This window comes from Rana temporaria, chromosome 13 (genome assembly GCF_905171775.1).
Source record: "Rana temporaria chromosome 13, aRanTem1.1, whole genome shotgun sequence".
Lineage (NCBI taxonomy): Eukaryota > Metazoa > Chordata > Amphibia > Anura > Ranidae > Rana > Rana temporaria.
This window is the reverse complement of record NC_053501.1, coordinates 72,598,210-72,614,298: the sequence shown is the minus strand read 5'-3', so window position 1 is coordinate 72,614,298 and position 16,089 is coordinate 72,598,210. Positions and strand designations below refer to the sequence as shown.

The window sequence follows — 16,089 nt, the reverse complement described above, 5'->3', positions numbered from 1 at the left end:
CTACAGTTAAAACTGGCAGCAGTCCAACAAGCAGCCGCACATTCTCCAAACAGTGAGTACAGCACAGCAGACGCAAGGAAGATTCCGTTTAGCGCTTTTAAAGCTTTTGATGAAAAGGACTGAGATTGATAACTACCTGGCAGACTTTGAGCGACAATGTAACCTGCACCGAATAGCTAGAAGAGAGTGGGTTGCAATATTGTCAGGCAAACTGTCAGGCAAAGCTTCTGATGCTTTCCGGACCGTGCCAGATCAGGATATCCATAGCTACGCCAGGGTTAAAGAAGCGCTCCTGGCTCGTTATGCAGTAACCCCAGAGTCCCACCGACAGAAGTTCAGGGACTCACGCAAAACCACGAAAGACTCTTACGCGGAATGGGCATGCCAGTTATCCCTGTCGGCCTCTAACTGGGTTAACAGCAGCCAGGCTACCACCGCAGAGGACATTTTGCAACTAATGCTCCTGGAGCAATTTTACAATCACATCCAGACAGATGTCAAAGATTGGGTGAGAGATCGCAGGCCCATGACTCTACCAGAGGCCGCGAAGTTGGCGGATGAATATGCGGATACTCGCAAGACAAACCAGGTCCCACCACGGGTACAACCTCCACGACCAACGGCGCCCTCACACCCATCAGCCGCTAGATACCAACCTCCTAACAGACCGGTGACATCTAGCCCTCGCTATCCACGCCAGGAGGACAACGAACAACGCTGCTTCCGGTGCAAACAGTTGGGTCACTTCAAGCAGAATTGCCCCCTGAATGACAACACCAGATCAAATTGGTCTCAACCTGGGTACCGCCCACCAGCAGCAGCCCATTGTGTAGACTCGGCTTGGGATCCCCAGGAGCTGGGTCGGGAAGAACCATTGGGCACCCCTTACGAAGCCCTCACGGTACAATCTGGTATTACGGACAACAGGGAACACCATTGTCAGCTGGTCATGGGCGACAGCCATGAGCCGGAGGGGCCCTGGAGGGAGCTGGGCAGAAAGAGGCACCGCCAGCTACCCTCCAAGAAGAAGAGGTCCTGGAAGTCATATAACCAGCGGACCTGGGAGGAGAAGAAGCGACTGGAGGAGAGGGAGTCGCAGCGGGCGTCCCAGATGCGGGCCGAGATGTTCGCCAAGGGCCCACCGGTGGCCCCTTACACCACCACCCAGTTCCTGATGATGAAGGACCACGTGGAGAGCCTGCAGGACATGAGCAAGCAGGAGCTGATCCATGAGTTCATAGAGCTGGAGGAGTGCATAAGCCACATGGAGGAGGAGAACAACCACCTGAGGTCACAGCAGGCTGACCCCCCCCCAGGCTCCATGAACTGGAGATGGAGCTGGAGAAGCTCAAAGAGGAGAACCGGTGGCTGCGGAGGGAGCAGAGGGTGGCTGACCCTATGGGGCACTGATCCCCCCCCCCCCCGAACTCTGAGCACCAGTGCTACAGCATTTCAACAAATATAACTTTTTCTTTTTATGAATCTCCTGCGATTGTCACTTCAGAGCCATAACCTGCCCCTCCCATAGCGGGACACCTAGATGGCGGCGCACAGACCCATTCGCCATCTTCACACTGACTTCTGGTGACTCTGCAGATCGCACAAAGACTTGGGGACTGACCGGCGTGTGATCCGACGACCCGGTGACATACCTGAGTCGGAAGCAGTTGCCAAGGGAGGTCAGTCACGCCAAACGGAGTTAACCTCGGACTAAAAGCTCTGAACCCGTCAACCCTACTGGACCAGGAAAGGTCCAACCGGGTTTGCCGGAGCAGGGAGAAAAAGGGGGGCCATTGTGAAGCATGTAATTCTCCCTGCTTGTTTTAGATATATTGTGTGTGTTAGAGGTAAAAAGGGTTCATGTGTTACAGGCTGATTGATATGTTAATGACCCTTCCTCAGCCAGCTCCCTAGTTCAAATGGTAATTGATTTATTGTGTGTGGGAAGGAGACCGGCCTTACTGTTTACAATGATTAGATAAGTGGCTCATGTTAATTATTCTGATTGCTTCATTGTGGTCAGGCTGTTACACCTAGTAATTAACTCCACTGATGTCCTTATCTAAAGAAAATGTGTTTTCAGGTCGGCTCCGAATTGTCTGGCTATATTCTGTATGAGAACTCCAGAGTGGGTGAAAAGGGGGTGGAGCTCCCATTGTTCCTGGATTAAGGATTTAGCTTGTAAAACTGTATTTATAACCAGCAGCAAGCTGCCAATAAATCAGTCTTGGTTCCAGCCTTCAGTCTTGACTCATGTATGGATGATCCTGTGATGTTCTTGTATGGAGAGGAGGGAATGCTTGACGGGGATATCATACCGATACCGTCACAGGTAGCATCCAATTTCTTTTTACCAAATGCAACCAGATCGCTACACGCTGAAGCCGCTTCCTCCTTCACCAAAGAGTCAATGCATGCTGGACAGTCTTTTTCCAGCCTTCTGGCAACTTCGTTTTGCATGAAAGACATTTATTTTAAATCCCTGGGTCAGAGCTCTTGGCCTGCCACAAGGGAAAGAAAGAGGAAAAAATAAACCATTGTTTTGAGTCAGCCCGACACCATTCAAGATGCTCACCATAGGTACACAGTGAGAGAAAACACTAAGGGCCCTTCCACACTGGTGCGTTTTCCCCACATTTTTGCGGTAAAAATAGCGCTATTAAAACGCCCATAAAACGCTCCCCATGCCCCCTCCATCGAAATGAATTAAAAACCGCTGTAAAACCGGAGCTTTAAAATCGCGGTAAAACACCGCGATTTTACCGCCTTTTTAATTCATTTCAATGAGCGGTTTAATAGCGCCATTTTTACCGCAAAAACGCACCAGTGTGAAAGGGCCCTTAGACTCGTGTGGCCAGACAGGCACCCGCCACTAGGGGGGAACATACTCAAACCCCTCCCAACTAGGGAGAAGAGAGCTAGAGAGAGACCCCATAGTAAAAAAGCAGAACACCAGTCTGCTCCTTACCTGGGCCTTGCTGGTGCCTGTGCCTGTCCCACTTGCTGCGGTTCCCAAGTCCATGCTGAGGCAGCAGCTCGATGCTTGTGGCAAAAACGGTAATATAGGCACCAAACCTATTCCTACCTTCTCCCTCCGAGCTTGCCGGCAGAAATGAGGCCCTGCTTGTAGGATGCCACCCCCTTCAAGCTTACCTCACTTCTGGCGGAATCGGTACCTCCGAATTGCCCTTCTCAAAAAACACGATCGAACCAGAACACCCGTCTGCCAACCGCCTGGTAGCAGCGTCCTGGAGCAGTCCCAGCTCTCCCCAAGCACTGACAAGGGAGAACAATAAGCTGGTTCAGATGAAAACCTGACACTATTTTAGGTAGGATGTTTGGATGAGGATGCAACACCACCTTGTCCTTGGGAATAATTAAATATGTATGCAAAATTTTAAATGAAAAATTTGTAGGGCTCATTTAAATTTTTGCATATATAACATACCTTTCAAGTAGCAGCTTTAGGCAATTATATATATATATAATTTGGAGTATATATATTTGCATTTATATTTCCTGTGCACAGTGGTGGTTTGAGAAGGTAAAGGGGCGCGTATACCATCTTTAACCAGAGTTTTACAATAATTGAATAATATGGCCTTGAACAAGAAAAAGCAGACAACTCTGATACCCTTCTTGCAGAGGATATAGCAACCAGAAAACCCAATTTCCTTGTCAAAAGGACCAAGGGAATATGGCGTATCAGCTCAAACGGCTGTTTTTGCAATACCGACAAAACTAAATTCAAGTCCCATCAGCACAAACTGGCGGATTAATACGCGTTACCCCTTGCATAAAGGCCCGGACCAAGGAATGCGAAAGCAATCGGTATGAAACAGTACCGATAAGGCCGATACCTGAGCTTTGATAGTTACTCAAGGCCAGCTTAATTTCTACCCTTGGTAGAATAGGGGTGCAATCAGCGCAAAAACTAGATCAAAGCTGTAACACTTCTAAATTACAAGTAAAAATAAATGTAGAAAAATGATTTATTTAAAATTATTAAAATAAAATAAAGGTGAAAATGATAAAACAACCCTCAGGCTATAATTCACCAGGATGCTAGCTGAACACTAAAAGGAAATTCACAAAATCCAAACGTGATATAAATAGAGAGCAGAGCAAACCAATAATAATAATAAAGTGAGATAATAAATAAATAAAAGTCCAAAAGAGAATATGAGATCCTGCGATCCAATTCTTAGGAATCTTCACCACGTGTTATTGAGCACACCAAAATTAAAACGCGATCCCTCCACTGATAAAGATGGGTACTCTCACCTCAGCATTAGACCACTGTATTACCAGATGGTCAAATAAGCATATGGAATTCAGCAAAGAAAACCAGGGAGCACAGTGATGTTTCAATTCCTCAATACGACAGCCAAGCACATGGACCGGAACATGCAGAGAAAGAGACAGTATTCTAAGAGCTTCCGCTCTTTGAACCCAGTGGAAGCTCTTAGATACTGTCTTTTTCTCTGCATGTTCCGGTCCATGTGCTTGGCTGTCATATTGAGGAATTGAAACATCACTGTGCTCCCTGGTTGCTTGGCTGTATAATATTTGACTTTTGTTCCCTCCCGAGAGCTTTAAGGCATAATTTTTTTTTTTACCTTTATGCACCACCCCCCCCCCATTTACCTACCTGAGCTCCTCTCTCCAACGATGTCCACGATCCTCTCAGCCATCCAGTACCCTCCTCCTGATTGGCTGAGAAAGAGCATATTGGTGCCTGTCAAAGTCAGTCAGCCATTCAGGGGAGAGAGAGGGCGGGGGGGGGGGGGGGGGGGGGTCAGGTCGGGGCTCCATGTCTGAATGGATACACGGAGCTCTGACTCAACTTGGGTGACCCCAGTAGCAAGCTGCTGGCTGAGGGGCACTCAAAAGGAGGGAGGGGCTAGGAGCAGCAAAGAGGAACCTGAGAAGAGGAGGATCCAATGGGTTTTGTGCAAAACCAACTGCACAGAGGTGGTAAGTATAACATGTTTGTTTTTAAAAAATAAAAACAAACCAGCGTTTACAATCACTTTAACATTATTGTTTCTCTTTCTGAACTCCTTCTTAATATATTACTATGGCAAATTAATTCCAGGAGGAATACACCTTTAACATCTTAAAACAAAACTTATTGAGGCCAGCTAGACTTAAAATTCCAGTGTGTTACAATTTAATTGTACATAAGTGTGACCTCTGGAACTTCATAGCACAAAAAAAAAAAAAAAAATCTTGAAAGAGTGGATTTTTATATATCTGTAGGCAGATAAGCAGCTAAAACATTTAAGGAAAAAAAAAGAAAAAAAACATACCAATTTGTAAGCTGGATAAACAATCATCAACTTCTTCAATAAGCTTAGCAGTCTCCGTTATACTTGACTGTAGCTCTACCACCTGAACCTGCAAATAAGATATGAACTATGAATATCAGAAACCAGAGAGTAATCACATCTATTACAAAATTGGCAAGCTACAATTCTTGGCTCAATATAAAACCTTCCATAAGAGTATTTCATATTTATTTTGCGACAGGCATTCTGACAATTTGTGCGTTTTAATCTTTTAAACCATTCCAACAACTGCAAGTGGAATGCTCTTTAGATAAGAGGGCTTTCTCAGACATGCCCATTTGGCTCAAAATGGCTCTCAGTTTCTCGATTACAAATACCTGATCATTTGATATATTTTTTTAGCCAAAGGATTAAAGGGGGCTTTTTTTCTGAGACTCGTGTACAATTTCTATCAGAATTGAGACATCCAGCTAGCTCCTTGTAGATAGAAATAGGAGCAAGAGTTCGTTATTCCTGGTGATGTCTGAGGGGGGTTTTACAAGCATTCCCTTTTTTTTCTCTTGCTCAGTCGTATAAGCTTACACATTTATTATACATAGGGCATATCATACTCCACATTTTCTGTATAGCATCAATTTGCATCAAAACTTATTTTGCAGCAAGTGTAACCAACCTCGTGGAGACTTGATACATCAATCGTGGTATTGTCCTAAACTATACTGGACAAAGTTCTTTCATACCCATAAGTTGTGACAGGTTCTTCACGAAGTATAGATTCATTGACATCTATTCCGGGACGCTTTGCATTATCCTAGACTAGTATAAATCTCTGGCTGTTTCACTCTTTGCTGCTCGTATAATGCTTGCTGTTAAATGAATTTTAACTTCTCCCTCTATGATGGCAGAATGGCTACAGGAACTGCAGAAGTCTATTGCCTATGAATGGCAACCATACTTTTACACAATGCTAGGATTTAGAATTGACCGCATATAGAAAAATTGGATTTTTGACTTGCCATAAAATCAATTTCTGAGTTCATTGACAGACACAGCGCTTCCTTATTCAGAACCATAGGGACATCCTAAAGCAGTGTCAAACATGAGGGGTGGGACAGGCAAATAATAACAGGCCAACTAGATAACCGGAGCTCAACGAAAAACACCTGAAGCCCAACCTAATTAAAAAAAAAACAAAAAAAAAACCTCAAGGAGGAACAGACCCTGTAGACTGCAGCCTGCAGTACCTTGCAGCCAAAAGGAGGCATCCACAGATGCCAGCACATCCACTTTGTAAAATATTTATATTAAAGTGTGCACCGACGATCAGGTGGCTGCCTTGCAAACTTGCGTCACTGATGCCTGGTGACTCCGTGCCCGAGTAGAGTGCGCCTTCACCGGGAAGGGAGGAACCCGACCTCTGATAGAATAGTCACCGTCTGTCTGATCCATCTAGAAATGGTCGCAAAGGAAGCAGACAGCCCCTTCTTTGGCCCGTCCGTGATCACCAACAGTGAGACCGACCCCGAAAGGGCTTTGTGGCAGCCAAATACACCCTGATCGCCTGAACCACATCCAGGGCATGCAAGGGAAATTCCTGCGGATGTTGCAGCCTGGGACACAAGTAAGGCAACACAATGTCCTCATCCAAATGGGAATCAGAAACAACCTTTGGAAGGAACAAAGGACAAGGATGAAGAACCCCCTCGTCTTTGTGAATCACCAGGTAGGGAATACGACAGGATAATGCCACCAATTCAGACACCCTGTCAGCAGAAGTAATAGCCACCAAGATGGCCACCTTCTGGGAGAGAGTGAACAGGGGAATTTCTCAAATGTTCTCATAAGGAGGCTTCCGTAGAACCAAAATGCACCAGATTCAAGTCCTACGGTGGTAAAAGGGATCGCATCAGAGTCACATGTCGAACACCCTGAATAAAGGTACGCACCAGGGAATGCGAAGCCAGGGGAAAGAAAACCGCCAAAGCCGATAGCTGGCCCTCGATAGTAATCAAGGCAAATTTCTCAACGTCCTGTTGAAGAAAGGTCAAAATTTCGAGCCACTGAAAAAGGTACACGGATGAACACCCACCGACACACACCATGAAATGTAGGCTTTCCACATCCGATGATATATCATCCTAGAAGTAGACTCCCTAGCTTTGAGTAGTGTCTGAATCACTGAAGCAGGTAAGCCTCTATACTTCAGCACCTGGCTTCCAACAGCCAGGCTGTCAAAGCCAGCGACGGTAAAGCAGGGTGGAAGATCGGCTGTTGGGATAGCAGATCCTGTCAGAGAGGCTGCCGCCAGGAAGAGTCTTCGACCAGGCTCACCAGGATAGATGAGGCCACTAGATTGACTGGAATTATTTTGGCCCACATTCTGCTTTACAGCCGCAGCAGAAGCTTGAGAGGAGTAAAGGCGTAGATCAGATGAAACTGGCCTCATGGGGCCACCAGAGCATTTGTCAGAGGATCCCGAGACCTGGCCACAAACTGCTGCACCTTTCTGTTAATCCGGGATGCCAACAGATCTACCTCTGAAATGCCCTAGTGCAGACATATCTGTTAAAACCCATCCTAATGAAGGGACCACTCCCCTTGGTCCAACACCTGTTGACTGAGGTAATCCGCGTGCCAGTTGTCCACCCCCGGAATGTGGTAGGCGGAGATGGCTGGGATGGAGCACTCTGCCAATCGTAGAATGCCGGCTACTTCCAGGCCCGCTAACACACTCCTTGTTCCTCCCTGGTGGGCATTGTCCTACTTGATCCATATTGGGAGCCCCTGAAGTTGATCTGCACAATGATTGTCCGGCGTTCCAAGATGTTGATAGGTAGCCTGGATTCCGCCAGCATCCAGCGACCCTGAGCAGAGCTCAGGCCCAGGACTCCTCCCCACTCAGGCAGACTGGCATCGCTGGTGACCAGCCCCTGAACTAACATGTTCCCCCAATTCAGCGAAGGCAGGAGGAAACTGATCACCCTCCAGACCATGGCGCAACAGCTTTACCCATTCCGTTAGCATTTGAGACACCAGGGCAATGGCCAAGACTGGCCAAAGCAACGAACCCCCAATAGTGAACATAGAGCAGCTCAGAGACTCCGCCTTCCTGTCAGTCAGATGTTTAAAAGCCATCAATCGGAATCATAGTGGCTTTGTTCAATTGAGAAACTGGGGCGGGGGGGGGGGATCCTCCACGGGTGGAGTCGTCTACTTTTTAAAAAGACTCTCCTCAAAAGAGATGATGCACAGCGAAGAAATTTGGGACATTCCCATTCTTTTATAGACAAACTTGTCAAAATAGGAGGGATAAGGGAACACTTTCGCTGTGCGAGATGGCTTGCGAGTGACATAAGGGACTGGCACCTCCGCTGCAGCCTTCATTTTCAAAGTTTCCTGCACAGATGCAAACAGTACGCGCACCAGTGCCTTCTTGTGCGCAGCCACTGGGGCAGAAGGATCAGCGCGGCCACAAACCCCGCAGGGTGAGCCCCGTCCACGGCAGCCAAATCAGATTCAGGATCTGACTAAACAGATAAAGCAGGGGATGCTTCTTGTTAGTCCGCCGCCCAAGAGCTACCTCCCCCTGAGACACAAAGGACTCCAAGACAGTCGTTGGTGCGTCAACGGATGGCTGGGACCCGGAGGGACCTGCAGCCTCTGAGATGACAGAGGGTCAGGTGGGGAAACATGTTCCTTAGACCCCATAGGGGAAGAAGGGGCCCCACCACACCAAGAGCGGCCACTGCTATGTGGACACCTCCCACGCCAGTAGCAGCACCGGATCACCAGGACACCCCACAGCCTGAAGCAGAGAGAGGAAGGGACCCCAGCCAGACTAACCACCCCATCAGCATAGCACTTGCTGCCTCAGATCTAGTCCCAGGGAGAAGATAACCCACGAGTCAGCACCAAGGTAAAAGGAGAAGCTCCTGCCTGCTTAAAAACACCATTTTGGGCTACACAGCAAGTCTTGTACTGCCCCCAATAGGGCAGACCGACGAGCAGGAAGGAGAGGGAGATCAGAGGGAAAGAATCTGTACGGCAGACAGGAAAGAAAACTATCTTGTACCCCGAAGAGGCAACCTCGCAAACCCACTGGTCGGAGAGCAGGGAGGTCCACCGAGCTGTGAACCTGCGAAGTCACCCCCCATGAGTCGGACGGGGGCAAAACTTCATGCAGTGGTGGGTTTGGATGCCGGTTTGTTCGGCTTATGCACCCAGGGATGTTTCTGTCCCCCAGCTGAGCCATCGTCAGCCTGGGAGGGTCTACCCGCAGGCCCTGACTGACGAAAATACCACTCCTGCGTGGGAAAAGGATCCGGCTTACGGCGTGGCTCCTTCCCCTTGGTGGACTGGAGGAGAGTGCCCTTACCTACAGTGACATCCTTAATAATGTCGTCCAGCGAGGTACCAAAAAGTCTCCCACTTTTGAAGGGTAAATCTGCAAGGGCTTTTTTAGATGCTTGATCAGCAGACCAGCATTTCAGCCAAATCAGGCGGCGCAACACTACCGCAGAAACAGAGGCTCTGGATATCAAGGGGGCTGCATCCAGGGTAGCATCACAGACATATACAAGGCCCTGGACCAACTGGTCGGCCAGTCTAACATTCAGGAGGGAGCTGATGCTCCTTCACAGTCTGGTGCAAAACCTTTGCCCATTCAGTGAGTGTCTGAGACACCAAGGTTGCAGCCAAAATAGGCCGCAATGCAGAACCTAGCATGGTAGCATGGTAAACATGGAGCGGGTCACCGCCTCAGACCTCCTATCAGTATGGTCCTTGAAAGCAGGGGTCCATCTATAGGGAGAGTAGTTACCTTGTTTAACCGAGCAAACGGGGGGGGGGGGGGGGATCAACCACCGGAGGAGAAGCCCATTTTTTCAAAAGGCTGTCCTCAAAAGGGTAACGGACCTCCCGAGTGCTGAGGGACCACAAAGGACTTCTCTGTGGCCGTTCCCATTCCTTGTCTATGAACGTAACAAGGAAAAACTTTCATAGAGGTTAGATTTGTGTGACCCAAAATGAGACAGACCCCTCTGTGGAAGTCCCAGCTGTTCCAGCTGGAGAGCGTCCCTTACAGCATTAATAAGTGAAATCACAAGTTCCAGGACTGCGGACAGTGTATCCATGGGAACCGCAGGTGCACTGTTTGCGGCCTGTGGCAATGTAGGGGAAGAAAGGCCAGGTACTGACTCCATCATCACCCACGGATAGCCCTTGTATACACAGAGTGTGGGTGAGGAAAAATCAGTGGAGGTAAAATCCATGAGGTGTGCTTCGTTCAGAAAGCCAGTGCTAGACTTCCCAGAGACAGCCCCCCCCCCCTCACAGAAAGCGGACCCCGGTGCCCCACAGGTACACCCCGGTCGCAGCGGGCCCTAGGGCAAGAGGGGAAAGGGCGACAGAGAGCAGGGAAAGGGGAGGACAGGAGAACCCCTTAATCCTGGGAATGTCCAGCTGTTCTATACTGCTGAGGCAGGAGAAACCGTACTTACCTGTCCTTGCGAGGACATTCTGGCGCGTCCCTGACAGACCCACAACCGATGGTACTGAGTAGCTCTCGGCTAAGAGCATTTCATGACTTAGATTTTGCCGTATATAAACAGCGCCATTGGGAAAGCATTTAATCACACCGATTTTGGTGTGATCAGATACATTCCCTGAGATTAAAAAAAAAAGCACCCCTGTCCCCTCCTGCTCTCGCGCAAAGGCGAACGCAAGCGTCGGTCTGCATTCCTATCAGTTTCGGAGGCCATGGAATGCACAGATGGCAAAAAAAAAAAAACAACCTCATTTTGTTAAGTAGACACCCCGAAACTATTTGCGGAGAGGCATGGTGAGTATTTTACAGCTCTCATTTGTTTTTTAAGAAGAAACAAACTTTTCTTTTTTCAATTTTCAAAACTTTGACAAAATGTTCTTCATTTTCAAAAACAAATAAGAGCTGTAAAATACTCACCATGCCTCTCAGCAAATAGCTTGGGGTGTCTACTTTCCAAAATGAGGCCATTTGTGCCATCTTGGCATTTTATGGCCTTCAAAACTGTGATAGGTAGTAATAAGGTAGTGAGAAGTGAAATAAGAAATGTATGCCCTTAGAAATCTTGAAGGCGGTGATTGGTTTGCGGGGTCCCGTACGCGGCTAGGCTCCCAAAAAGTCCCACACATGTGGTATCCCTGTACTCAGGAGAAGCAGCAAAATTTATTTTGGGGTGTAATTCCACAGTGAGAGAAATCAAGAAACCTACAATGGGTGGGATCAGGAATATGAATAGATTGCCAGGCAAATAGACACTCATACATACACAAAGAGGAAAACATTTATAATAAGAACAACATTTACCTGAGCTTTATGAAGCAGTTTGCTGTAAATGGACACTTTTGCTTCATGCGCTAAAATCTTGCTTTTCTTGGCGTACATAGACTTCCGATTTTTAAGTGTCGTGCCAAAGAGCATCAGCTATCGGAAATAAAACCAATATTTAACCATTTGACCTAAACTCAAGATCAGACTCAAAGTAAATGTATTAAGGTAACATTTCGTACCTCATTTTCTGAGCACATCCTCATTTCTTCCCACAGCAGGCTGCTAACTTCAGTTAGAGGCTTATCTTGCATATCTGTATACAACTTCAACCTAATAAGATTTAACAACCAAATTACCCTAGTATTTTCTTTTAAAAAATAAAATAATGTTAAGCATGGCTATGTGCCTTGTTAAAAAAAAAACAAAAAAACTTTTAGATGGTTCCGTTAAGTGAGACTTTTAGAAAAGTATATATAAAAATTGTATTTAAAAATATGTAGCCCTCAGACCGCTACTATTAGTAAAGCTCATGAAAATTTTAAGATGCTGCTCACACACTCTCAAATGCAACCAATATCCTTCAAGTTTTGTATTTTCTTAAAAGGCCAAAAAAATAAAAAATTAAATGCACATTTTTTGCAAAAAAAGGTTTTACAAATTTTTTTTAGAGCCTGTAAAGCACTGCACCGTATGAGCAAGCAGAGTCACTGACAAAGTATCAATGAACTACCATGGTAGTTCTGAGAGAACTACAAGCCGACAGCCGCAAAGGATGTCAGGCTTGTAGTTCACACACAGACTCGTGTAAATGAATGACGTGGCTGTGGCATTGGGAACATGTTACATGTTCCAGTCTAAAAATATGGGCGGAACATATTCCCAAAGATGAACTTATCCTTTAACCTGAAAGAAAAAAAATAAAGAACAAAAAACACCCACATGAGAAAAAAACAAAAAAAAACACATACTCTTCAGTTGTTTGGTACAAGGTATGGCATTCCTCCTCATATACTTGAAGTTTAGGTTGATAAATGAACAGATCTAGCATCAAGTCTGTAGCAGATAAGGTTTCACAGTTTCCACGCTGTATGAAAGGAAGCAAAATGAAAACCTTAGCAATTGCCATAATTGCAGCACAGACACTACACAAGTGTAAAAAGAGTGATTAGTAAAATTAGAGTCACAAACAAATAAAAAATAAATCTGTGGTCTTATGGATGATTTTTTTACATCTCTGTAGTACATTACCTCATGCACACATTGTGCCTCGTCTTAAAAAGCAGACCATTTGTTTAAACACTGAATGCTCTGGAAATTACACTTTTTGTACTTAAGTGGAAAAAAAATGTTATTGAAGTTCATTAGGAGACACAGGGAATCAGTTAAGTTGTAGCATTTAGCCACAGGAGGTTCCAACACTGGTGTTCTCATGCGTTTTACATGTTTATTGTGCTGTCACTTTTTCAGTGCTGCAGCGCATGGGTTTATGCTGCACTCAGAGAATCGTTCAATTTATGCTGCCATGCACTGGGATTGGGTTCAGAGCATCTAGTGTGACTGAACCCTGAAGTAAAAACATTTCTTGAAGTCCATTGGGGGAACAGAGGAAATTAGAAACCGCTTATACCGTTACCTACAGACAGTTAGGACACTGGCAAACAGGAAAAATGTAAGCCACCTCTCATAACTCCTCCTCTAGCCAGCATTCTGCAGCTTTGTGAAAAGCAGTACAAAAAAGGTCAGCAAAAAAAAAAAAAACCTCAGAGGTCCCTTAAAATAAAAAACCTTACAGCAAGTACACAAATCATATGGTCTCTTTCACCCATCCATCAAGAGACCCAGTAATTTACAAACAGCCAGGACATTAAAAAGCAGGTCAATGGCCTAAGAATTTGGGAACTCACAAAGAATCCATGTCCACAGCAGAGCCAGAGCCCTCTGTAAGACACGGGAACGTGCACGACAAAGGGGAGACCACAGAGGATCAACCTGGAGTATCATAGCAGGACATCACTGCCAATGGTTATACCTGAAACAGTGAGTGGCTGTGAGCCTTAACCAGCAATCCATCACAGACAGAGAATCTCATGTACTTGAAAAGGAAGAAACTAGAACAAAAATTATGCGATCAACAGGAAAAAAAAAAAAAACACTGGGACAAGTCCCAGGAAACCATACCCTAGAGCAGGGATATGCAATTAGCGGACCTCCAGCTGTTGCATAACTACAAGTCCCATGAGGCATTGCAAGACTCTGACAGCCACAAGCATGACACCCAGAGGCAGAGGCATGATGGGACTTGTAGTTTTGTAACAGCTTGAGGTCCGCCAATTGCATATGCCTGCCCTAGAGAAAACCTTGAATAAATAAGTCAATAAGAGAAAACCAGTTGGTTAACATTAGAAGCCTTATACTCTTATGGCTTCATGTACATGGGACGTTTTTACAACCTCTCCTGAACGATTTAACTTGACGGATAGTAAACCATGTTTAAAACGTCCGATTCACCATGTTTAGAAGAGTAAAAAAAAACAAAAAAACACAGCATTTATTTAAAAACAACATGTACACATTAGATAACATTGAATGAGTTCAGGGGCAGTTGCAAAAAGTGTCCAACTGCCTCTGAATGTCCGTTTAGCAGCAGTGTACATGGGGCCTGACCCTTAAGCCGCGTACATACTAAGTTTTTTCCATTCAACCCAGTGGGTTGAAGGCAAAAAAAAAAAACCATCAGCTCTTGTACCAACGATCCAACGTTCGTACAGCGATATCCCCGCTGAGTTATTGTGTTCTGATAGGGACGGACCCCCCCCCCCAGAACAAGCCACTGATCGGGAGCCAGACGGCTACTAGTTTCCCAGCAATGCTCATCTGACAGCAGCTAGCCAAACAGCAGGCTTCTGTCGGACCGGCTCCCATACACTAGGGCTGAATGTTTTTTTTTATTTAACCAGCCGATGCCGCCGGCATTCGGCACGTGTGTATGGGGCATTAAGGTTCAGGGGAAAATATGCATCTGTTCAGACAACCAGGCTAGCAAGATACTAACAGGATGACCTCACATCATAGTATCCCAAAAGGATAAATGACCCCCCAAGGTTGGGGGGAAAAAATAACCAGAGGATTGAAGAAGTCATACTGCCCGAGTAGGGGGAACAAGTTGCAAATGATAGAGGAAAAAAAAAAAAAAACTTACATTAACTGGAAGCTCACTGCATCTTGGCTTTTGGATGAGAGAACGGATTCCAAGTAGCATAAAGAATTCCTTAACGGTAATAGTTCCATCCTGGAATTTCTATGGATGAAAATATGTAAGCAAAGTTTATTGCATTAACCTTGCCTTTGCAAACCATTGACAGATGCGATCAAAGAAACATAAAATAATTGAAAACCGTGAACACTAGACTATTATGAAATACTCCACAGCATGCAAAACCTGAGCTCCTGGACTTTTGTTTGGACAGTTAAAAAAAAAAAGTCACCAGACATGTACGTTTTGTTTTTTTCCTTATGTTTTATACTTTATAGCTATAGCTGAATAGTCAGCTTGAAACCCCACTTTGGCCAAAAATCTATCTTTAGTACTATGCTAGGCCCAAGTGTACAAAGTACCAAGCATTAATTCACTTACCTGACCGATTATGGATTTGACAGGCAGAATGCATCCAAGTCATTGTTCAGGAGGTTAACACTTTTTGTGCACAGGACTGGACATCAGAAACTGCCATCTCATCAGGCTGAGCCCCTGCATAGGTGGAGTAACTCAGTGGCTGGCATAACATCAGCATCCAAAAACAAAGGATGCTAGTAACCCAATTTAGCAAGAACTTTCGGCATGTATTCTCCCATCTTCTAAAGCACTACACTCTTAGGCAGGAGGTTACAAGCTGGTGTGTAGCGATTACAAGGGCAGCCCTCCTGAGTCATTCCTATAAGACTGTTGGTGAATGGCAGATTGCAAGCATAGCCAGCAGCAACCAAACAAATTACTCCCCGACACCAGTCACAGACCATCCTATATAACCTCAAGCAGAAAGCCAACATCCCAATGTATGATGGGATGTGTACAGTAGTTTTGTTTGGGTCAAGCAGCAATAGGGGAAATGATGTGTGGTGCTACCTTCTGCCCACCCACATAGAGCAGGAAGAAAAGATAGATTTGCAATGGCCACAAAAACAGATCTGAGGAGAAAAGGGGACCAACAGGAAAGATTTGATTGTTTAAACCCCATGAGTGATTAATATTCTAAGTATGATTGGGGGGGCTTCCTGCTTTGTGTGCTAAACAATAGTTCTCCTCAAATTGTAATAGTGCAGCACAGGACTGCAAATGTATTGTTTACTCACTGCAATAACTAATCTAATTGCTCTATTTATTGCAAAACAAAGGATTAAACATTTAAAAATGTGAAACTCAAACACGTTTCTCCAGATGAACACTTTAATAACTGAAAATATGCGCTCACTGAAAACACAATATTCTTT

The 16,089-nt window shown here is 45.6% G+C and overlaps 1 protein-coding gene across 1 annotated transcript in view; it reads right to left on the bottom strand.

The window, feature by feature from the left end:
- KNL1 (kinetochore scaffold 1) overlaps window positions 1-16,089 on the bottom strand; it is a 201,129-nt gene that overhangs the window by 82,663 nt on the left and 102,377 nt on the right. Inside the window, exons 13-17 of the mRNA XM_040332074.1 lie at window positions 14,801-14,899; window positions 12,570-12,685; window positions 11,841-11,931; window positions 11,638-11,754; window positions 5,313-5,400 (exon numbers count right to left, since the gene is read on the bottom strand). Of these exons, the coding sequence (XP_040188008.1) occupies window positions 5,313-5,400; window positions 11,638-11,754; window positions 11,841-11,931; window positions 12,570-12,685; window positions 14,801-14,899 (511 nt within the window). The remainder of the gene's footprint in view (window positions 1-5,312; window positions 5,401-11,637; window positions 11,755-11,840; window positions 11,932-12,569; window positions 12,686-14,800; window positions 14,900-16,089) is intronic.